Below are 24,258 nucleotides of genomic sequence, written 5' to 3' on the forward strand. Positions count from 1 at the left end.
TGTATAAATGAGCTAAAATTGTTTGTCTATTAATTAAAACCTGGCGATGTGATTATTGATTCCGTAGGAAACCGTGTCGGTAACATGGCAGTTAAAAATATCAGGCAAAATACACCCGACTTAAAGTTACCCGCAAACAATTTTGTTTTGTTTCGCAAGGAACAATATCTATTTGTTGTGGTAGAGTGATTGCTTGACTCCTATTAGTTCACCGACTGGGTTAAAGCTAGCCATGTGGCCATTTAAAATAAATCGATAGTCGTCCTTTTACATATACCGTAATACAGCCAATACACCGCTCCTCAAATATACCCGATCACTTCATTCCAAAATGTGACAGCTTCATTTATTGACGACCCATTATAAACAAAACACATTCTAAAGTTTAATGCGAAAGAACATACTTCAGAAACGTTTTATAAAATTAGTAATTATTGCGAATTCTTGTGCAGAGGTTTCAATACATTTTCCTACCGTTGCGCTGATATTGTTTTGGATTTTAATATGTTAACTTTGTGTAGTTAAGCTGACTAATCACTGTAGAATTGAGACGTGTCGAACATTGATGTGAGCTGAACTCTCTCCTCTGATTTGTGAGGTTTGGTTTATAGGTAGAGGCCGTGTTTCAAAATTGGCCTCGTCATTTGTTTTAAATCATGATTAGTTGAGATTTTTGACCTCACTTGTGCGTAACTTCATGAGAGGGGATTTGACTTCAAACTATTACCTCTTTCTTGTTAAATCCGGATTTAAATTATTTGGATTTAGGATTAATTATTTTCGATCATTGGACATCAAAGGATTTACATGAACCAGGATGGCTGTTACTCTCCAGGTAGGCTCCAAATCTTAGACTATAAATACGTTTAGGTATATTATATACATGTAATATGCACTTAATGTTTTAAAGTACTTCTAGTAATGTGCTATTCACAATATGCAAGCTTTTTATAGATAAAATTGAAAACCTACACTGTTTCAATCTCATTGTACATTTTTCTTGTATTTATGTTATTTACATATACTATTCCTTATAAACCAATTATTGTTTAACCGTTTTTTCGCAAATATTATTATTTCCAGTTACAAATATTCCATATCATTCCTTGGGATGAATCTGACCAATCTTTGATAATTTTTTCCTGATCCTATTACCGAACAGAGTTTAACCTTGTGAAGTAATGACTGATCTCAATGTGAAATGTTACTAACTCTTATTTATTTATGTGATAGTGGTAAGTATGTGTGTATTATTTTGTCATCCATGCGTGAACAATAAGAAGCTTTTCAAACAAAACCCGGTATTATTAGGTTATCCATACAGATCGAACAGAACAAGTGTACATGTTTGTTACGACTATGGCTGTCAGTTTGTCATTTGTGAAGAACACAAAATGTGATTTTTTGAAGGATACGACCTTAGCGATTGTTACAGACGGTCTGTAGTGTGTGTAGATATACTATTACATCTCTATGTGTGTGTTCTTGGAGTAACATTTAAAGTATGATGGACACAATGTCCATTGTCGTTGACGACGAGACTCGAGGGGTAAGTGAATTAATTGATAATTTTCTATCAAGTACTTGTCACATGGATCTTTAACACTTGATTACTTCTTTGTAGCATGTTGTCAATGGATATATTTTCTCCGACATTTTATTGAAAATTGAAACATTGTTAAGCACTCGAATGCAGATGGAATAACTTTATCGCACAACTACGGAATGTTTTTTTTTTTAATTCTAAAGTGAAAAATCCTGGTTTATATATTAACTACTTGTATATTTGGACTTTTTTTCGAATTAACTTTTAAGCTTTACGTTTGACCCTTCCCTAATTAATAAGTATATGTTAGTTCTGAACGACACAGCTGCATGGCGATGCCTGATTTAAATTTCTTGTTTTCATTTTATTGGTTGGAATATTTTGCAAATTTTGAAAAAAAAAAATTGAAAAAAAAATTCCCACTGTATGAAAATGTTAACGGCATCCAATACCCATTATGGAGTCATTAGCAGATATGATGCAAATAACAAATCTTAGGTTTTCAAATTGGGAAAAAATCTGAACACGCTCAAAACTAAAATATGGTATACAATAGACGTCGCCAGCCTTAGACCTGAACACTTTACGATGTGTGGAACTGATTAGTGCTTTGCGTTGACAGTATGTGTCCTCGTTAAGGTCAGGTCTTTGAAGGCTGCTTTAGAAACGTAATATCTGGATATCTGTTTAGGGGTGTTGTGTATTGTCTGGTGTGTACAAAAGTCGTTAGACTATTGATACATGGAAGATAAATGACATGCATTATTAACATTATGGCAAGTCAACGCTGTGATATTAATGTAATTTTTGTGTGGATTAACGCACAATGAAATTGAATTTTCTTTTATCGATGCCATAATTTCGAAATGATTCATTTTATATTTTGAATGTACAAATTAAATAGCCTGAAATTGATATTACCTGAATACCTTAGACACATTGGAATTTATTTTACAAGAGGATGTACACTATTTTGTAGACTATCACGACTCTTTTGTGTGCAGTAGTAAATCAATTGTCACAATATCTTAAACTTCAACATTAGAATGTAATTGCATTTTAATGTATATCAAATACATTTCGACATCAACACACGATATGAAATAAGATTGGTATAATAAATTGTAATCTTAAAGACCTACTACCTTTCCGAAACAAAAATAAAAAGTTTCTTCAAAGCAATACTAACATCCGAAATCATATATCGATTGCCTAAGATGAGATGACAACACCAAACGAATGCAAGATCCTTTGTGTAATCTATGTTAACACTAAAGATAGTCAACTAATGTGCGGTAACTGGGACGACCCGCATTATAAAAATTAACATTTTATTTATTTTCATTTAATTGTTCAGAAGGTGAAAATAAGTGTAGTATTAACGTTAAGCTTATATCTTTTGCTACTCTTCAAAATTATCAATCTCGTTTTACATTACCATTAAAAAATAAAAGTCGTTTCAAAAAGGTAGTGGGCCTTTAAATTTATCATAACAATTGATTTACGTATCTGTTTATACTTATATTAAGTATCACCTTAATGATAATCACATTAACTGTATACGTTTATTTTTCTATCAAACTGTTTATCATTTCTCACTTGAGTTAAGTTCTCTTTCTTAATATCAGATATTATATTGGTCAATGAAAATGTCCAGTACTCCGTTTCAACTCATTCAGTGACTTATTTTACCAAAATCGCGAGAAAGAAGTATGAACATTTTCATGTATAATTCGTTCTTGATCAAGAGTAACGTTTTTTGTGTCCACGATATTAAGCTTTACGTATTCTTCGAATAATATTCAAACTCAATAATTTAATATTTAACTTGTATTATTATCACCTTCAATGCCCATTACTATCAGTTCACTGTCTGTGCGTCACACAAACATAACAATATGGCCTCCAATGAATCCGTCGCTCCTACCTGGAGTTAGATATGATTGTGCGAGGTAGAAGTCAGTTTCTTTTTGTCAGCGAATAAAGACACCCCTTGACATGAATACCGCTAAATCATGCATACCACCGAAGGTAACTGTACAGAGCTAATATGTATCTCCTTTCATTGTCCTGAGTGAATATGTAGGATTTGTGGTGTCTGGCATATGAAATGGGTCTTTATAAGTAGGAATACATAGTATTAGGTGGAAGATACCACAAATGATACTTCACAATATACTTCTTATCCTTTAATAACCTTCAACTGTCCCCAGATTTACTTTTTGATATTGCTGTATGAATTCTATCGCATGGATCGAGAATAAGGTAGCTTTATAATGATAATATGAAGATTATATAGCGTGTTGTAGACTTGTGTAAAGAGAATGTAACACAAATAAACCACTGTCCCCACATATGGTCGTCATTTATTACACTATCTGTTGATAGGACGTTAAACAAAAGGAAACCGAGCCTAACCAGATCATGTACCGCATGTATTCGACGTGTTTGTCGTGCTTCGTTTTTTTGTTAAAGTATAGAATTATTGTTAACTTCATTTTTTCATATTAGGCCCAGTTGATTATTATGGAAATCCTTTGAGCGGACGGGATTTCCAGACTGCAGAATTTAAATTAAAAGTTATTCTAGGTCTATTTTTTTGAGAATGCATACCCCCAACACATGTAAGACATGTGCCACTCACATGTTAAAGCGGCACACGGTATTACCGAGCCCGGAGATTAGAATGTCGTTGAAGGTATACAAATTGTTATCTCCGTTATGAGAAATGATTTGTTTGTATAACCTTCGAAATCGACAGGTCCATATACATCAATGTGCAATTAGTTTTAATGGGACCGGTTTACGGTGTGTATTTCATGGCCTGATATATCAATTTCGACTAATCAATATAATTAAATTATACACGTTTTAGGATTATAGCACAATTTAGAATGATACCATAGTTGAGTAGATATATTTTACCAAAGAATTTCAACCAAGAGTTCGTGAAAGAGAGGGAAAGAAAATGGAATATGTCTGGTTATACAGTTGTTGGATTTAATTACTGTGTTTGATTCGTGTAATGGCATATTAATGGTGTAATTTTTATGCTAATCAAAAGTCCATAAATTAGAAATGACTTTGTTGGAAGCGTAATATGACCTTGTATCGAACGTTCTAAGAGTTCACCTGTGGCCTTCACTCATATACGAAACACACACGAATATAACTGTAACAAAATGTTGTCATAGAAATGAATGATTTTCATAATTATCCTAACAAGTGTAGTTATCCTATTTAGATAAAGAAATTAAAAAAAAAATCTCATTAAAATATGATTTATTAAACAGTACTGGTATTTATTCACACTGACCCATTTCAAAAGAAATGTTTTTAAGCAAAACTGAAGGAAATAATGACTCGCTTCTGATTCCCTTTTGCATTACAACTAAGTTTCAATATATATTACGAGACTACTTGAATCAAATCCAATGATCTCCTATTTTATTGAACAGAAAATGATTTCGAGGTAGAATGAATACTCTCGATTAACAAGCTTAAATAGAAATAGTGACAATATAGCTATCCCAAAAACATTTAAGTCCACTAAGTATGTATGTAAGGGGGAAACTGTCGCCATGACTTGGAGAATTGTTGATTTGTTTTATATCATGGCGCTATAACATAGCCTGTGCCACTCCTTGTATATTTTGATCGTTAATAAAACTCACCTGGTTGAACCATATAGTACTTTCCATCTCAATTACAATAAACAATGCACATTTTATTGATTCGGACTGACTCCACAGGAGTCTTATCAGAAACGTTTTGTAGATAACATTCCTTCAGGTATGTAATATTATGAATAGTTCACTTGTGTGGGTTTTTTTTCTCGAAAGGGCATGTTAAATGAGGCTATTCTTATTTTTGGGTTGTTGCTATGAACATTTAAAAAAATGTTCTATGGTATTGATATTTTGGGCTGTTACTGGGGACATTTTATTTGTATGATAATTATTATTTTTGGTTGGTTGCTATTGATATTATTATCTGTGTGATGTTGCTATGGACGTTGTTATTTACGGTTATATATTTTTATCAGGACGTAGTTTCTATTACCATTTTTTACGTTCGATAATAGAGTAAGAGCTGAGTCAGAGACTGAAACCAAACCTTCAACTGTGCATAACTGTGTATTGATTTATCGGAAAATGTACTTCATAATTGATGATTTGTAAGCATAAATAATGTTTTCGCAGAAAAAAACAGAAAAAAACCCTCAACGAAATAAATAAGTTGCCGTTGGTAGTTTTGGAGACTTTGAACGTGGTAAAATAGCGGAGATATATTAAAATCATATAAATTGTATGTGTATCATTGTTGTTTTTGTTTTAGGATTAATCAAACACACAACAATTAGTTATATCAAACTACATTAATTATCAATCTAATCAAAATGTGATGTTCATACGGAGTTGAGGGTAGAAAATGAAGAGGGAATTTAATAAGATTAAACAATCATTGACTATTACGTAAATAGCACAATATAGTCCGCTAAACCTGCCTATATCATAAGGGTTTTTATTTTTATTTTTTTTGCCCAATATATGTATTAGACAAAAAAAGAGAGATTAAAATAGCCTAATTATATAGACAGGTTTAGCGGACTAAGCACAATATTGTATGATGCTGTAATTATATATATATATGATATATTTACTGGTTTAAAACATATCTGTTCAGTGCTTTACTAGATTGTATAGTTCTTGTCATGTAGAGCATGACATCAAATAATCGACAGACTCTCTAAAAGTATCCGATTACCTTGATATAAAACCAAAATGGTAACAATGTAGGGAATAGTCCGATTGGTTCTCCGATTGGCTGACTGTGTCTAACTCCCTATTAGCAGTTTGATTCATTGAAGGATGGTCTCCTATGTATGCAATGTTGTGCGAGTGGTGTGTACACGAGTGGTATGGGAAACGGTGGTATGCCCTTTCCACCACCTAGCAATCCAGTCAGGTAATTATTTTACATACACATCAGCATTTGATTTCTTTCACTACGGGATCTAGAGTAGAAATTCTATGTTCAAGGCATGGAAGAAAACTGATCAAATGATAGACAGGTGTGAAATGTTAACAACTGGTGTTCAAGGCATGGAAGAAAACTGATCAAATGATAGACAGGTGTGAAATGTTAACAACTGGAAGTAAATCATAGCAAACACATTTTCTTTAATATATGATTAAAACGGACCGAAAGATCACTTTTATAATTTCCTGGTAATCATAGATAGAAAATAATCCGGATTGTCTGCGTATGAGATAATTTGTGATCAGTGTGTTTTGGCTTAATTCGCAAGAATGTCGTCTGCATCTGCCTATTTGTGTATTTAGTGTCTGGTAGGCTTACCTGGTTATATCCCATATGGTATGATAGAGTACGTTTGAAATCGGCAAATCGATTGGATTCTTCTTTATTTTTCGTTAGATTAATTCCATGTTTTCGGTTTAGTATTGGGCTATTTTCTACAGACATTTTGGTCCATGACTTATTCTGCTATGGAAAACACTATGATTAATCTGTTCCCATCTGCACCATCTAACACAAATTATACGCACACCTGCAAAGCCCGTTATTAGCCGACATGTTGATATGCCGATTGATATAGGGGTTTATGAACTTTTATTGATTCAAATGGATCGATATTTGGCAATATAGTACACCTGTACTCTAGATATCAACAAGAGGCGTCGAGGGATGTGTAGTCCTCTTCTGTTGATGTTTCCAATCGATTCATTTCTAAATGCATCAAAATTGCATAATCGACATTGCATTGGAGGCAACAACCTACCACTGGCAGCACAGATTCATTAAAAACTTAGATTAATGTTGATGAATATAAAAATCACAGTAAAAAATGGAAATAAACATTTAATGAGTTGTGATCTCTTTCGTGCTTTATCGTTTATTTATTGATCCACCGAAAGAAAAATCAAACCCATCTAATTGCAATCACTTCAATTAATTCACAAAATCCGACACTGAGAGCTTAATTTTGGTTTGATTTTTATTTGTAGTAATGCCCTATTAACAGCTTAGTTAATATACGGTGACCCCATCTAGCATGCGATATGAACGCTTTCTTGTTCTATTCGTGGTTTTTGGAGATTTCGGTACATTCGTGCTGGAACTTTTTTTGTGATAGCGGAAACTGTCAATTATACATTGCTCACCAAAGAAGTACAGTATTTCTTTAGTATCACCAGTACTACATCTCGTCTGTTTGCATCAACGGAACCACCAGTCGCCTGTGGACCGTTAAAAAGGGATACATTCTAACATTACTACTGCAACTTTGATATGCATTGACAAAGGTCATATGATCTACAAAGTACCGAAATGCGACGTTGTTCAGAGAATATGAAGGAAAAACAAAGCAACATGCAATGCAATACAAATAATGCGATTTAAGTGTACGCCAGTGTGGAATCGAAAAATCGCAAAACTGTTTACTGAAAACTTAGAAATGCCTATGTATGATGCAAACTAACTAAGCATAAAAAATGTACGACACTGTTAAACAAGTATTCTGAAATGCAATAAAAGAATCAAAGAACAAAGTTTTGATCTGCTAAAAGAGGATATGTTTTTATTTACATTGGTTTTATTTGAATAAGTTTTACGCTCGAGATTAAAAAACATGGTCATTTAAAGACGTTAAAATTTTTGGTTTAATTTGAATAGTTTAACGCCCTAGAGTAAAAACCATGGTCATTTAAGACGTGTCATTTTTATTAGTGGAGGAATACCCGGAAAAAAACACCACCGACCAGCGATCAGTACCTGGTATCTGCCCCACATGTGATTTAAACTGGCAACCCAAAGAGTTCTACTATACAAGAAGACAACACGGATATACCGAAGTCTACCAAAACATCACTACGCATTTCATTCACGCAACACACTGCATACATGGAAGGCCGTCCTTACATGACATTGACTGTTAAGGATGTACTCCTCTGAGAAGTCAAAACTTCCATGTATTAAACTTTTTTTCTCATATAGGTTTTTGAAAAAGAAGTTCATACCATAAAAGAAATTGGAAGAAAAAACATATGTCCGTGTGCTTGTTTTTGAGCTATTGTCAATGAAAGATACCTAGTTGACAAAATATTGGATTTTATGATAATTTTGACGTTTTGACCATATACACAAGAGATTTAAGTCATAATTTCCAACTGAGGTGTTTGATATGTTTGGGTGTATGTATAATTTATTTTCCGGTATTCTTCTTTAAAAATATACCAGTTTTGATTGATAAGACTAATATTTTTTTCATAATACCAACATAAGCTACACTACCCCTTAATTTTGAGCTACAAAATGCACCATTTTTAGCCATATTTGCCAAATTTAACCCTTTATAGAAAAAGTTCTGGTGTTTAATTTGCATATCAATAAGGATAGGGTTGTTCTTTCTAAATCAGGCAGAAAAATGGGGGTCCGTGTGCTTCCTTTTTGCCCCATTTGAATATTTGTTATTTTTCAGTATTTTAGAGTAAAAAATAAAAGTGCTCAAATTACTATTAAATGTAAAATTAAAGTGAGAATACATTACACATTAATGCTCAATATTTTAATTATCACGAACCTAGTAAAGATTTACAGCAAAAATTAGCTCGATACAGCTAAAAATGCTGGCGCAGTGATGATTTTAGCAAAAACAATTTCAGTAAAAAATGGTAAAACTGTGGCTCTACTCAAAGCGAAAAAGACATAATTTCAAAATGGCCGCAAATATTGGCCATATCTTAAAATCCCTGTATAAAAAATCTACTAAAAAAAGAAATGTATTTTTTTGGACAAAATTTGCAACTGGCATTCTGCTACAGATATTGATAAATTGTTTTTTAAAATCTCAGTTCTTTGATCTATGTCGAAACGAGACTTCAACTGGACTGAAACCTCAGAAGAATACATCCTATATTAACAGGACGTTAATTAATCAATCAAACAAACAAAATGCGGAGGGCTTGACGACAGATCAATTTATTCTTACCAACAATCATCTAACATACAATAAAAACAACCTTGTTCTGCATTACGCTCACACAGATCAGATTTATAGCTTTATCAAGGAATAAATTACAGTCCTCAATTGACACATCCCTACCACAAAAATATAGGTCTTACAAAGATCCGGAGGTTTAATTTATAAATATATACCCTTGGATAAATTGGAAACTGAGGTTAATTTATTTTATTTGATGGTTAGAACATGAACTACAAATATATCAAAGTGTTTGATATAGCGTTAAAATCCAGCCAATATCCAACAAACTAATCACATATATCAGTAGGTTTAATAGTTTTGTGAGAGCGTCGTGTCTAATACCAACTGTAAATAAATTTACCTAATCCAACGTACACCTTCTTTGTAGCTAGTGTAATCCACTCGTTCAAAAAATTACATAACAATAACACAAAGTCGTACGCGCTTTGTTTGCCACTCACCAATACGATGTGTTGTAGGTAATAGGATTTGGCCCTGGGTGTATACAAAGGCAGGTCTACTAATCCGTAACGATTGATCCAAGTTTTAACTGGTATTGATTCATTCGTGACCTCTATGTCAAGTACGAAGCTTGGCCTTTTTAAGCAAGAAAGTTTTTAAAAGTGAGTTCTATAGAGCAAAGCTTATATGGAGACCATGGCGTTACCACTTGGTGGCAAAGAAACAGTTGTGCACGATATATACTTTATAGTTTACTTTGATGTTTTAATTTTTACCTTTAATGATAAGCCATTTGGTAAATATGTATATATATATCTATATATGTAAGAAATATATATGTTTTGGGAGGTGTCAAGTCTGTTTGAAATAATAATTCATAGTGCGATAATATCTAATTGCACCAAATAATTAACAAAAGCGGATCCTTATTGCCTTTAAAGTAGACCATATGTCACATGTGGTACCTAATTAACTGGGTACAAAATGAAAGAGTCAAATAAACACACCGGCAGATAATACATCGATAACCAGGAGGGTCTATAATTTATATTGCTGACAAAACCGACGTTTGAAAGTGATATTTTGTTCACATTTAAACGTATTTAGCAAACTTCCTGATATTTTGTTCACATTTAAACGTATTTAGCAAACTTCCGGTTATAAAAGATTGGCTATGATTAGAAGGCAAATGGCGTTTATACGAATTTATATTGTACGTACCTTTTTATGTATTATTTGTACCTGATAATGAAAATATGTAAGGTTTTAAATAAATCGTCGTTCGTGATTTGTTAGGTCAACATTTACCGTTTACAATTACGTTTTAGTTTATATACATGGTTTGTACGCTGGTGATGCCAACCATCCTCTAAACAGCTGGGGCCAAAATGGTGTGCTATATTACTGAAACATACTCCCAAAACATCGAACATCACACCCCACTTGGTCACATTATCCTGACAAGGGTAAACCATTCGTTCCACTCCTTTTATGGTGAACGTTTAACAAGAATATGAACTACAACTGTTTAAGAGTACAGTGTGTCTAACCAGGAGACAGTTTACAATGCATTAATTTCAAGACGAACATAATATATTAAAAAAATTAATATCTATTTGACAATATAATCTAACGTTTCATATGCCTTTACAATGTAAGTTTCCCAATGTTACCATTTAAACGAAGTTATTAATTTATCCTACTGCAAGGTATGATCGTCACTACATGACGTGATTAATATATTGCTCACCTTCAATGTGATCTCGTATATGTCAATCTTAGTATATAGATGTATGTGTTTTCCTTTGTTGTTGGAGTAGGATAGCGACAGAGTCAAGTGCATAAACACGCGAAATGTACACAAGGACCTCCCCCAAAGTTAACTTTAGTCATTATAGATCATTCTGGAATTACAAACGGCTAATAAACAGGTCAGTTATCAAGTAGTTTAGTAAACGTATATTACCTATATAAACAAGGGTTAGATCTATTTAAGTGAAAAACACACAGTAATGTTTAAGTAACCTATATAACGTCTGGGGGCATGCTATAGATTGTGATTACCATGCTGGGATTTTATATAAGTAATATCAGCTGATTCTCCTGACATCAGCAAGGTCAAATTTAATTTTGGAAATATTATAAGATAACATATTACCTGTCTTTATTCATTGTTTGCATTAAGCTAATATCGGAGGACAGGCACAAGGCTAAAGAAGACCATACTAGAGGATAATACTAACACTGCAAGTCAACCATCGTACAAATCATAACAATTCGCTTTATGGAAATATATAGATATTCATTATACAAACACGTTTTAAACATATTTTAAAAGTTCGTAACTCGTCTCAACTTTAAGGACAACCTGAGCTTTCAGTTGAAGCATGTGCAAATATGTAATATGAAATTCAATATTTGTTAGACTTAATTGATATATCATGTCCTATGCATGGTTGCAAATGAAAATCAGGTTATTATAGGCCCAAATAGTATATACATGTTAATCAAATGGTTTTCATGCGCCTATTCGACATATACATGAATGCCTTTCAACATGTTTCTTATCAGGGACTTGCTTTATGAAATATGCCCTTCATGTTACAAAGTTTATCTCTTAAAGTTATTACTGTTATTGGTATTGTTATTAAAATTATATGATAAAATAACCATGGCTACATGATATATTGTTGGGAATGGATACGTTAACTCGCTGCCAAGAGGTGGAAGATAAGAAGTGAAATATCAGAGGACTAGAATACTTATAATTACCTCCCACATTCATTTGTACAAAATGAAACATCTCTTCAAAATCACTGACATTGTAATGTTTTAAAATAAATCTTACGTAAATCAATTTTGAAAGGAGTTCTTTCCAAAATTCATCTGGCATAAATCTATCAAAATAGATTTGAAGATGCACGCTAGGTTGCTATGGTTAAAAACGAAAAATATTGTTTTTAGGATTTAAATAATTTAAAAAAACATTTAAATTCAATTATTAACTTATACTGTAAATACTGAAACATGTTCTTTTTGTCGCTTGATACCTAATATATATATATATATATATGAATGTATCTCAAAACACCATTGAATCGTACTATTCATATAATGGATCATTATATTATCCAAACAATTTGACAGTCCCTTTCGGAGCCTCATGGTGTGACGTCATGGGTCTATATACGCTATTGTCAAATTAAGACAATATGGTGTACCAACAATATCACTCTATATTTGATGTTTTGTATATCTGTCAGATAAGCAATGTTATTCAGACCGTATTCAAACTGTCCTGTTCATTCATGTAACCCGATAGTTGTTGTTTTTGTGATGAGAAACATGGTTGTGATTTTGTAATCCCTGTACCGTAATCACAAAAAAGAGAAAATTAGAAATAAATGCATGATTAATAGAGCGACAACATTATACATACTTTAAAACCTATATTTAGTTAAGATTTTGCTCTTGATAGAAGGGATTGATTCAACTAAATTACAGTAACCTGAAATAAGTATACCTATAGTTTTGTATTATACTTTTGTATGACTACTTTACTTCCAAATTAAATGTAAATTGATTTCAGAGATTGATATAGTTAATTGCCGTTGGGAATTATATACTATCTATACTTGCCCTAACTTCCAAACTGTTTTTTTAACGAAACTTGCAATCGAATGATACCACGAAATTCAAATATGCTATATACGAGATCAAAGGAACAGTTAAGGAACCGTGTTAGATAGAGCAGTAATGACATTAAACTGCTTAAGTTAAGAAAACTGGAATATAACTGTATAACCCAAAGATGTTGTGGAGGACAATTTGTCTAGTCATTTTTGGCTTAAAGATTTACCAAGTTGATACCACTGTTTATTGTCGAAAAGGAGCTTTTGTAATTTATCGTAAACATATGTATAGCCAAAACGAACTTGGTTCTAATACTGAATGAGTTCATCGTTATTGCTGAAATACCAAAGTCGTTAACGGTGCTGATAATGATATATATTTTCTATAAATTGACAGTTTCCTTAAGTGCTTGGCGAACCTTACTTTTAGTAAGCGTTTAACAGTTCATAGATAGCTGCGCCTATTCATGAATTAATTTAACTGGCATTAATCGTGAAGTGCAATATTTTGATTCATCAAAATGTATTTAGCAAAGTTTTAGACAAATAGGGATCAAATATAAACAATACATGTGTTATATATACAGGTCGGCAATGTACATGAGATTAGTAGTACATTCTGATGTTATCAGGAGTCAGTGACAGAATAGTATAGGTCACACGAGGACTTCATTTGATTCAATTATACATTCCCAGTATACACGTATATCAAAGATAATGCTTTTTCGATTGCCATTATGATATTGTATATCAGAATTTGCCTGTTAGTGTATCACGTTATGATCTAACGTGGAGATGTACCTATACGGTCTCCAGTGCTTTTAAGTATATCATTACCATCTTTAATAAGACAATGTAGGCACTATGTTTTGGGAATATAACTGTGAGTTATCGAAATCGTGCCTTGTTCTTTGGACGGGGATTCGACCGATTATGTTTACGTGCCAAAAGGAGAACAAGTAATCGCCTTATGGAAACTAAATGTTCATCATTCGAATTTACTGTGAATTGCTTCCTTCAGACAAATTGAAATTACTTTTTGTGCGGTATTGTATCCTATCGTTATGAGATTGTGTTGACTATTATAAATATACACTTACGTAATGGAAACATTAACGTTCCGACCGAGATCCCTTAAGGCCTATAATCTAAAGGAATACCAGCTATCATTAAAGGTGAGCGCACTATTTTCACATTTGATGACGCCTTTAAATGACGTCCTAGGTTTTTTTTAAAATAAGAATTTTATGGAAGTGTACGATCAGTTGACAGTTATATATTGTTCATATTTATATGCTAAATTAAACAGTTTCCTTTGTATGGTTATATCACTTTTTAGGATAAAATAGAGATTCATGGGTTATTTGAAGAATATTTGGCCTTTAATGACAATATTCTACTGCTTTAATGTCTTTTTGTTGCGTCAGTGATATAAAATGCGCAAATCATGCAGCAATCTCCCCCTCCGTAAAACCCCCCCAAAAAAACTACACTGATATACACAGCACATTGCTTAAAATGGGGATAATCCTTGAATAAACTTGTTGATAGGACGTTAAACATTTGAAACTAAACCATCCCTGTACCTCGAATCAAGCTTAGTAATTTCTACTTGGTCTGTTTCCTGCCACGTCCTTTGTGCTTTGTAGAACTGAAGGACAAACCATTGTTATGACGAAACTATTGTTTGAATTCTAAGAGTGCTTTCTCCATTTAGGTCTTGTTTAGTGTTGCTGTGATTTTGTTGACCAGGTTTCTTAAAAACGACAATCAACTAAACGTACGTACCTACACAATAAAACATTTAGGTATCAACACGTAATATTAACAAATTACAATTCGTCTGGAACCAATATAGTTAGAAAGAACAAAATATGCTATCATTGTTTATTCATATATAATCAATTTGGTAGGTGTTTGCATTCGGTGTATTAGTTGTAAATTTGTTTATGTGGTTAAATATAGGCAATGAATGTTATTACTTAAAGTTTAATCTTCATTACTTAGTTAAAGCTATTGGATGTAATTTGTTCATTAGCTTTTGATTCCAGTATTAAAAGTCGATATAACATTACTTATGGTAGGTATACTAAAACATTATCCATTTAAACATTTAAAGTTATATGTGTATGTCGCATATGCTGTGTAACATTAAAAGCTATTTCTGTTTTGTAAGTATGCTAAGTACGACACATATTACTTTAAAGATATATGTAAACCATATAGATTATTGGACATTAACATTTGATATAGTGTCGTTCTATTCTATTTATATAACAAAAGTGCACAATTTGTACCCCAGTTATTGATTGGATTTACATAGGGAATAAACGAAAAGTTTCTTCGAGTCTAATTAACCAAATGAAATATTAGTGCACAACTATTCGCAAGAACTGTTGTTTTATTCATTCAAGTCTTACTAATAACGAATATTTCTCCAAAAACCCCGACAAAATGTGTTTCACCCAAAATTACATATGACATCAACAAGATCGTTATATTTTGTCACAATCTGGTTATTTAACAGTCTAACATGCATTTATACAGCGGTACATCGACAACAATTCTAATTCATTTTTACATTACAGATATATTGGGAACAATGGTCGGGTAACTGGAGTAGTGTATATGAATGGTCTCGTCACTGACCCGTTACTGCCTATAATATGGTAGAGGTGTACGCCAAAATAAAAATGTTCCTGCACTCGTGCTCTTTGATATGGAATCGATCCAATGAATTTGATAAACCATGTACTTTGATACAAGTGTTACGTCAAATGACCTTACAGATTACAGTTTACATTACCATGAGTGTAATATATCATTCCAGGAAACCTCTGGAAACTTTTCTTTCGCGTATACAATATATAGAGTCTTCGTTATGTTTATTTTACAATATATTCGCGAACCAATGACTCATATGGATTACCATCTAATAATTTTTCCATGTATACTATTAAAAATATTTATGCATCTTCACTCTCGCGCAAGAATAACGCAGCGATAAATTTGAATGAACATGATCAACTAAAGTAGGATGACTATTCAATACAAAAATAAATGGTACGGACTATTCAATACAAAAATAAATGGTACGAACTTAAGAAGTATACATATCGAAAAAGGGGGGCCAATATGGGGTTAACAAAAACCGTCAACAAGACACTCGAGATCCCTCGTAAAAATGTTGATTTCGCAAAAATAAAGTGTTGTTCAGTAGTACTGTGTTTAACAAAGAAAGCAAAATGTCACTCGGCTGTCATTCATTCCCGACATCGGAACGATCGAATGACGTCAAATGTTCATTGCGACATCCTATTTATAGTGTACTTATACTGTATTTATACTCTCTAGACACACGAATTATGTGATTAAGGTACTCATCTTCTTTTGGAAGTTGATAATTTGTAAGGATTATAACCGTTACGGTTTCCGTAAATGAATTATTGTTTATGAATCATATTAGCAAGCATTCATACGAGCATGCAATTCATTTTTTGCGTTTTCGATAGTTCGAAGTCATCTATTTGTTTATCCACATGCCAATTCAATATTGCGATTACGTTTGTTTATGTCGATGAGCTATTTATTTGTTTCACGATAACATTTACAAGCTTCGTTTCTGAATAAAAAACATCCAGATAAGGTTACAATTCTAATAAATTATGCAATTGCGCTATCCCAGCTCTTTAGAGTGTGTGACAAAGTATCTAAAGCCGCATTGTGACGCATATTGATATAAGTTACTATCTTGTTTGCGTAAAAGGATGGTAGAAAGAACCGATCTGGGTTGCGAGTTCGAATCCCATGTAGTTGGCAGGTACTGACAGCTGGCCGATGTTTTTTTTCCTAATACTCATGCTTTCCTTCATCATTTGCACCTGAAATGTCCCTTTAATCACCCTAGCTCTTAATTTGATGTTAAACTAATCAAAACCAAACTAGATAAAACGAAAAAAGATCAGAAGTCTGTCAATAGCTTTATTGATTTTTGATCTATTGCAGTCGATCCATGAGCAGCACGATGCGTATCCGGACCAGGATAATGACGACAAGTACACTGTGGCCAGTACAGCGTCCACCGCCTTTACTCTGGGCTCCAACTACACCACAGGCACAGATAACTACATACCCGTGTCACGGCTGAGTAAGCACAGCTTCAAACTACGGACGACGTCCAGCTTCCCCAGTATACTCAACCTCTACAAACATCCTATACTCGAGGAGGTGAGTAGACTAGGATAATATAAATACAAGTTCATATCAAACATATTTTATTAATATTTCAAGTAAACCGTAGGCCTATTTAATTTCATACTTGTATTCGTTCAGAGCCTCTTGTTTATATTCTCCATACTTGAAAGTAAACAAGTTTGCAGAAGTTTATTCAAAATGCCCATATGTTATAAATATTGTTCGGTTTAGCAGTTAGATAATCTAATTGAGCAGCGATTTTCTATTTCGTTTTACGTTGTTAAATAATCTTAAAGATTCTCCACCGCTGACGATATTATTTTTCTCATATACATGAACAGACGAATTAGTGTTTTTCTTCAGTTACAAGTTACTGACTTTTCCCCATTATCGCCATTGAAAAGTTTAAGCTTATTATTTACAAATAATTAATTGCGTCCCGAAAAAAAATCATGACACTATATTCTATATGGAATTAAGTACTGATTGTGCAGGCTCCAAAAGCAAAAGAAATTATTTCATATGCATTTTGTGTTAATTAGACACATATAAACACGTTAATACATCAGTTATTATTCAAATGATGTGTATCGTTTATGGTCTGTCGGCGGTTGAGCATCTTTAATGATGTGTATCGTTTATGGTCTGTCGGGGGTGGAGCACCAAATGATGTATATCGTTTATGGTCTGTCGGGGTGGAGCATCTTTAATTAGTGTCTGATTTAACCTAATATTGCGTGTTAAACCATTCCATGTATGAGGATCAGTAATCCGGCTTGAAATGTATTTGATTAGAATTATCAGTTACTCATTTCACAGTTAAAGTGTCAAATCGATACCGCTTTGATATGTGTTATGTTTGTTGTGTCCATCAGGGAGTTGACAGACATGATGCAATTATAAAAAGAAAGCCAGTGCGTCGAAAGACTGAGCAGCAGAAGAAGAGCAATGAAAAGGGCAAAGTGGACTGGGATCAGGTGATCGATTCACGGGCAAAACAGGAGGTAAATATCGGTCAAAGTTGTCTTTTGTTAATGCTTAGTTAAATTCCAAGTATTTTGAAATATTGTATTTCTAAATTATAATTATGAAAAGCACCAATTTATTCACATTTTTTTAATCTTTACAGAGTTTAGACATGACAGACATATGACAAAGATTTCTTTACGTACGAAACATTCATTAATCATTTTATTTTGATTTTAATTACGTTAACTGTCAACACAAGTGGATGAATTTCACTGATAATATTATCTGTATTACTATTCACGATTGATGAATTCATCAACATGCTTTATGTTGCGATTCATCATATTTTTTTTTTATTCTTGTGATAGTAAGATTTCAACGAAACATCCACATCCATAATTGAATGTTAAAACAAACAATAATCCCTAACAATTTTGTTAGAATAGAATACGAGTACATGTGTAAAAAATGTTAAGTGTTTTTGCAGTAATTATAGCATTTATTTTCAGTTTAAAGATGTGCTGTATATAGTCCATATATCTAATGCTTCAAATTGATTTCAAATATATTTGCTTACGTGGATAATGAAAACATTGTAAGAATAACTGCTTTTAGTTCATGTCAAGGTGAAATGAATAATAATCTGTTTTTGTCATGCGTTAAATTATATATATGTCAATGCCAGTATATACAAACGTTAATTTAGTTAATTACACTAATTAATCAGTGCAGTACATAGCCTGATATAGAATGGCTACTGACATGTAACACCTGTGTATCTTTATAGGCGTACAATACGAAAGTAAGTTTTCCTAATATATTTTTGTAATTAATATTTCTACATTAATATCTATACCTTAGATAATGGCTATGTTGTGATGGTGTTAATATGTATGTCTAAAATACTTTATCAGTCTTTGTAATATATCTTATAAAACGTTAGCGAAAATATCTAACTAGTGATTTCAAACTGATTTAAAGACCATTGTGATACGATGGTCACTCCATTGTAACAGTATTTACGAGGAATTATGGATTATCATAATTTTAAATTTCATCTGGTGTGAAATTCGTACTGTAGCTCATTGTTCCAATCATGCATGTTTAAATTTCATGTTTCTGCTAGTCTTTGGTAGCATTTAAAAATCAATCAGTAAAGTTAACATATTATACATGATAGAAACAAATGAATAGGAACTTTTTAATTACTGCTTTAATTTTACGCGTTGCCAGTCAGGGCAATATTAAATATGTGAGTCAACGGGTGTAGTCGAGCAAATAATATCTCATCAAAACAAGTAGTATGAAATTTGTATTTCTACGATGTTTTATCTATCTATTTATTTAAACAAAATCATATTTTAAAAGCTTGGTGATGGTTAAAGGCTACTTAGGTGGAGGTTGTTATACATTTATTGATATTTCTTTCGCCCATTATTAAGCAGAAATGATTTTGGTGGTGGTTTATTTTGTTGCGGAGAATTACACGTTGTTTTGCAACGAGAAATGGATTGACGTTTTAGCCAATATGCTAAATAATGGCCAGTCATCACAAGAAAAAGTACATTTTCAAATGGCGTTATATCTTTGCATTACAAAGTGATGGTGTGGTGTATCGGACATATAGGTATGAATGACATCATCAGAAAATCTAAATTCAATTTGAACGCCATGCCTGTATATTCATTATATTCAATGAGATTAGAATTTAGAATCGTTCGTTTATTTTCATCAATCTGTGTGCATTCATTAACAATTCATTCTATCAAAGTTAAGAATGATGAATTTTAGGATAACCATCCAATAAGGATATGTAATTTCTGGATTGTTTATCAAGTACATGTAGTTACATTGGGTAAAAGACATCAACGACTATTTTGACTATTTACTCTTATTTAAAAAAACATATTCAGACATATAGTGTTACAACTGTGGTTGCACAAAAATCCACTCTGACATTACCTTTGCATTAAATTTATTTTTCATGCAAGACACTAAACTCTTTCAAAACGATCTCCAAATATCAATACTTTGTTTAATCGCGGATATGTTCAGAAGAATGTATGATACATGTACATGCTAGTCGACCATTTATACAACACTATATTTCGTTTGAATATTGCATGAAAACGATGCATCCGCAAATGGCATTATGGTAATGTCCAGTGAGAGCAAGAAAAATATATATGCCAGGATGCTAGGTGAATAATTAATATGCATGTTGTGTTCATGAGTAATGGTGAAATGTATTGTTTAATTAGTATTTAATGTAGTATGTTTCAACATATAAGTATACTAAAATGCATGATGTTTTATCAGTTTATTAAGTGTTATATAAGAAATGATAATATTAGAAATTATACCAAATATATCGGTGGGTATAGAGTCGGTATAAGTTGGTACAAGCCTAAACTATCCGTTATCATATAAACAGCAAAATGTACCATAACACTGAATATATCTCTTTGCTTTACGTCTTTGTTTGATATAAGTGATAAGTCACTGTAATCCCTATCATCTGCATGTTTAATAAGCTAAGATTTTAAAACTTTTTTTATGCATAAGTCATTTATTCATATGTTTTTATTATAGTATTTCAGTGTTTTATCTGATTTTATGCATCATATAATAAATTTTCTATAAGGACTACATTATCATCAGAAACCACACAATGCAATCTCTTCTGTGGAATGCATTTTGCAATCATTTATTCTAATACGTTTTTAATGATACTGATGTTTTAACCATATTTTTGAGATAACATTATTCCTTTGATATTTCAAAAACCATCTACCAATGCCTTTTGTAAACTATCCAAAGTGTATTTGGAATTTATACGTGTTAAAAAATAGGTTTTGGCATTCACATAAGTATACGGCTATTCATTTAATAAGGTATTTAGTAAACAGCTTCAAAACCAATAAAAAACTGTACGGATTTTTTTGTAAAGCACGTTTGTTGGTAAGACGTATATGTGTTTAAAGAACGTCATTATATAAATCTTAATAGCAGATATTATCAACTTTATACTCAGGGCATCACCCCATTAATACTATTACTCGTATTCTTATTGTATCAGTGAGTATTTAATACCAGAGTCACATAAGATGCAAACATTTTATTAAAAAAAAATCTTTATCACATATGTGGAAGAAATTATCTCAGAAGTTCTATCAAGTATGTTTGAAAATTAAATTCGGAATTTGTTGTATTTTTCAGCAAAGGGCTATACGAATCGAGGCAGTAGCCAGAGATCAAATGGAAAAATATGAAAAATACATAAAAAACTTGAAAGCGAAAGTCGAAGTACAACGAGAAGCACGCAAAAAGCAATACGAAGAGTTAACAGAACGTCTCAGACAGAAAGAAGAAGAGGTACACCCGATATTCACAACATCTATGTAGCTTAACTTTGCATTTTCATGTACGGGACACCATGAACTTGTCCTTGGCCTTTCTTCTTGGTAGAGGGGACTTTTTTCCTTAAAGGTAGAGGAAGTATATGAAGATTATTGAGTGACCGAACCTGACATTGAATAATTAATTTTGATGTTGTTTCCTTTTAGAATTCCCATACATTTCATTCTCATTAAGAACTTGCTTTTGATTTTAGGATAAAAAACGACGATTCCTTGTATTAAAACGACCAAAAATGGAGTATGTCCACGACAGAAAATATCTCAAGAAGCTTCCAAAATCTAAGTTCACAAAGGTATGAAAATCTTGGGACTTTGAAAGTTATATTATTCAAATAAGCGAAAATATTGTTCTTTATGAAAAGATAAGTGATATTTGGTGTTGCTCCCAGCTTAAACCTATGGAATATTATCATTGCGACTTTTCATATAAAAGCCGTCTTACTATACCCTGAACGACAGGGTTTAGCGAATATCCCCTCTTGTCATGTGTTATATAGCTATAAGTTGTCTATAATGATATTGTTAATATTATGTATTCTCAGTCCAGGAGAACCCTGTTACAACATTACACATATCGGGATGTCTGCATAAAGATTAGAAATCCTGTGCTTGAACCATCTAAATTACGTATTTAATAATACTATACTATAAACTTATTTTTGTGGCTAATTGATTTATCATTTTTCTTTAAACGATCTATTCACGACATTTTAAGTTTACAAGTGATGTCCGTATGGTTCTAAATTTGTGTTTGAATCAATTTCGCGATATCCTTTTGCCCGTGAAATACACGGCAATTAAGTACACGCGAAGAAAAGTTGTTTTACAGTAAGTAACAGTTTTAACATTTATGTTTGTATAGTTTAATTAACATTTGATATCCAATCCTATTGTAGATGGTGCTATTATCTGATGATTTACAAAAGAAAGGCGTATTAAGCACCAGGACAGACGTTGATAAATTTTGGAAAGACTTCGGCAAATCTGGATTAGAAACGGACATATTCGCAGCGAAAGACCCCCTGAAAGAAGGTATTCTAAATTGTATTTTCATCGACTTTAACCCATTAACTGCTTCCACGTGGCTATCTTCTGTATGCTTGTTATAATTCCTTTTACAGAAAGTATTAAATCCTTCAACATCTAATATGGTTATTTATCTATGATAAAGCGTTGTTAGAAGAGAACTTTTACCCTTTCTTATGCATGTTTTCCTCTATATATATGTATTAATATTTCAATTGAGTTGAATATGTAATGAATGCACTTTTATGTCTGTATTATTTATTTTTAGCAATGCATAGTAACAGAGTAGTTGGTAAACCAGGAAAAGTACTCCACCGTACAAAACATAACAAGATGGTACAACGATAACTTTGTACACCTGTGTTTTTGTCTTATCAACATTTTTGTGTTCTTCCTACAGTTCAAGAATCGAATGAATGGATCGGGAGAAGACTGAACGGACCTCCGCCGCCTCGGAAAGACACTTACGGCAATAGAGGTTACCCACTCCCGCCACTTAACAATAAGAAGAAGAAAAAGAAAAGATCACAAATAGACGATTCCTCTGGACAGGACGCGACTATAAACGCGCCTAGTATTCATATTGAAGGCAATGATGATGAGAGTGAAAACTAGACTATGACCTGTTTCGAGCGTTTTATAGGTAGACAAATGAACAATAGAATCTGGTAGTTCTGATATTACCTAATGTTTTTTAATTCACTGTACAGGGTTGCAAGTACCCTTGGTTGAATTAAAACATTTTCGAATTTGAAAAATGTTATATATTTTTCAAAGATACATTCATTTTTTAAAGGCTCACTCCCTTTCCGAAACAGTTTTTATATTTTTATGTGAATATAACATAAAATTGATAATTTTGTAATGCGCTTGTCATCACCTTCCGAACAATTGCATTTAAATAAATCAAATGTTGATTTTTATAACGCGGGCGGCCATGTTTCTCGCCGTAGTCCTCATTACCGAACGTTTGTTGAATATCACTGCGCCAGATGATAAAACAGCGAAAAGAATCTTTACTGTTTATATTTTAGGGGATATTTTAGGCCATCCATATACCATATTCATATATTCTTATGTTATTATTGTTTTTAGAACCCTTATTTTTGTTTCGGAAAGGTAGTGAACCTTTCACTCTATCATTGCATAAACAAAGCATAAGAAACACCACAATTAATTCCGAGAAGGTAAGACTGACTTGTCAAAAAACAAATACATACTATTTGTCTTTTAGACAGAAAATACTCGAGTAGACTTTGATCGAGAAAAAACATAGACGTTCCGTCGGATATATGATATTGATACGTTTATTGTCCCTTCCAAAGCTGTCATGTAACAGGTATTTGTTAGATATGAACCTATTGTGTCGGACAATGTGTCAGGGTGGGGTGAGAGTAGAGGAGGGTTGGTCGGATATTGTTGGGGGTATTGGGAAGGAGGTGGGGTTATGTTGGGATGTATTGAGATGGGAAGGACAAAGGAGGGAGCTATGTTGAGGTGGGTGGG

The 24,258-nt window shown here is 32.6% G+C and overlaps 1 protein-coding gene across 4 annotated transcripts; it reads left to right on the forward strand.

Moving 5' to 3' along the window:
- The first annotated feature begins 585 nt into the window (after nt 1–585).
- On the forward strand, nt 586–23,964 carry LOC138314784 (uncharacterized). Of its 4 annotated transcripts, none has more exons than XM_069255330.1 (8): nt 586–835; nt 17,150–17,371; nt 18,214–18,342; nt 19,095–19,109; nt 21,527–21,682; nt 21,921–22,019; nt 22,623–22,758; nt 23,153–23,964. In XM_069255330.1, exons 1-8 carry the CDS (start codon nt 818–820, stop codon nt 23,365–23,367), a joined length of 990 nt encoding a protein of 329 aa, XP_069111431.1. In that variant the 5' UTR covers nt 586–817; the 3' UTR covers nt 23,368–23,964. The 4 variants fall into 4 exon arrangements, with proteins under 4 accessions (XP_069111431.1, XP_069111430.1, XP_069111428.1 ...); XM_069255329.1 differs by lacking the exon at nt 586–835 and adding an exon at nt 1,315–1,549; XM_069255327.1 differs by lacking the exon at nt 586–835 and adding an exon at nt 13,923–14,319.
- The last annotated feature ends 294 nt before the right edge of the window (nt 23,965–24,258 follow it).

The sequence above is a fragment of the Argopecten irradians genome, chromosome 2 (assembly GCF_041381155.1).
Source record: "Argopecten irradians isolate NY chromosome 2, Ai_NY, whole genome shotgun sequence".
Classification (NCBI taxonomy): Eukaryota; Metazoa; Mollusca; class Bivalvia; order Pectinida; family Pectinidae; genus Argopecten; species Argopecten irradians.

What these genes read in the sequence shown, in the direction of transcription:
- LOC138314784 (XM_069255327.1), top strand. Translation starts at nt 14,248, where the DNA reads ATGGAAACATTAACGTTCCGACCGAGATCCCTTAAGGCCTATAATCTA. An exon ending in AACATCCTATACTCGAGGAG is followed by an intron (nt 17,372 to 18,213) that starts GTGAGTAGACTA and finishes TGTGTCCATCAG; the next exon opens with GGAGTTGACAGACATGATGC. An exon ending in GAAAGACCCCCTGAAAGAAG is followed by an intron (nt 22,759 to 23,152) that starts GTATTCTAAATT and finishes TTCTTCCTACAG; the next exon opens with TTCAAGAATCGAATGAATGG.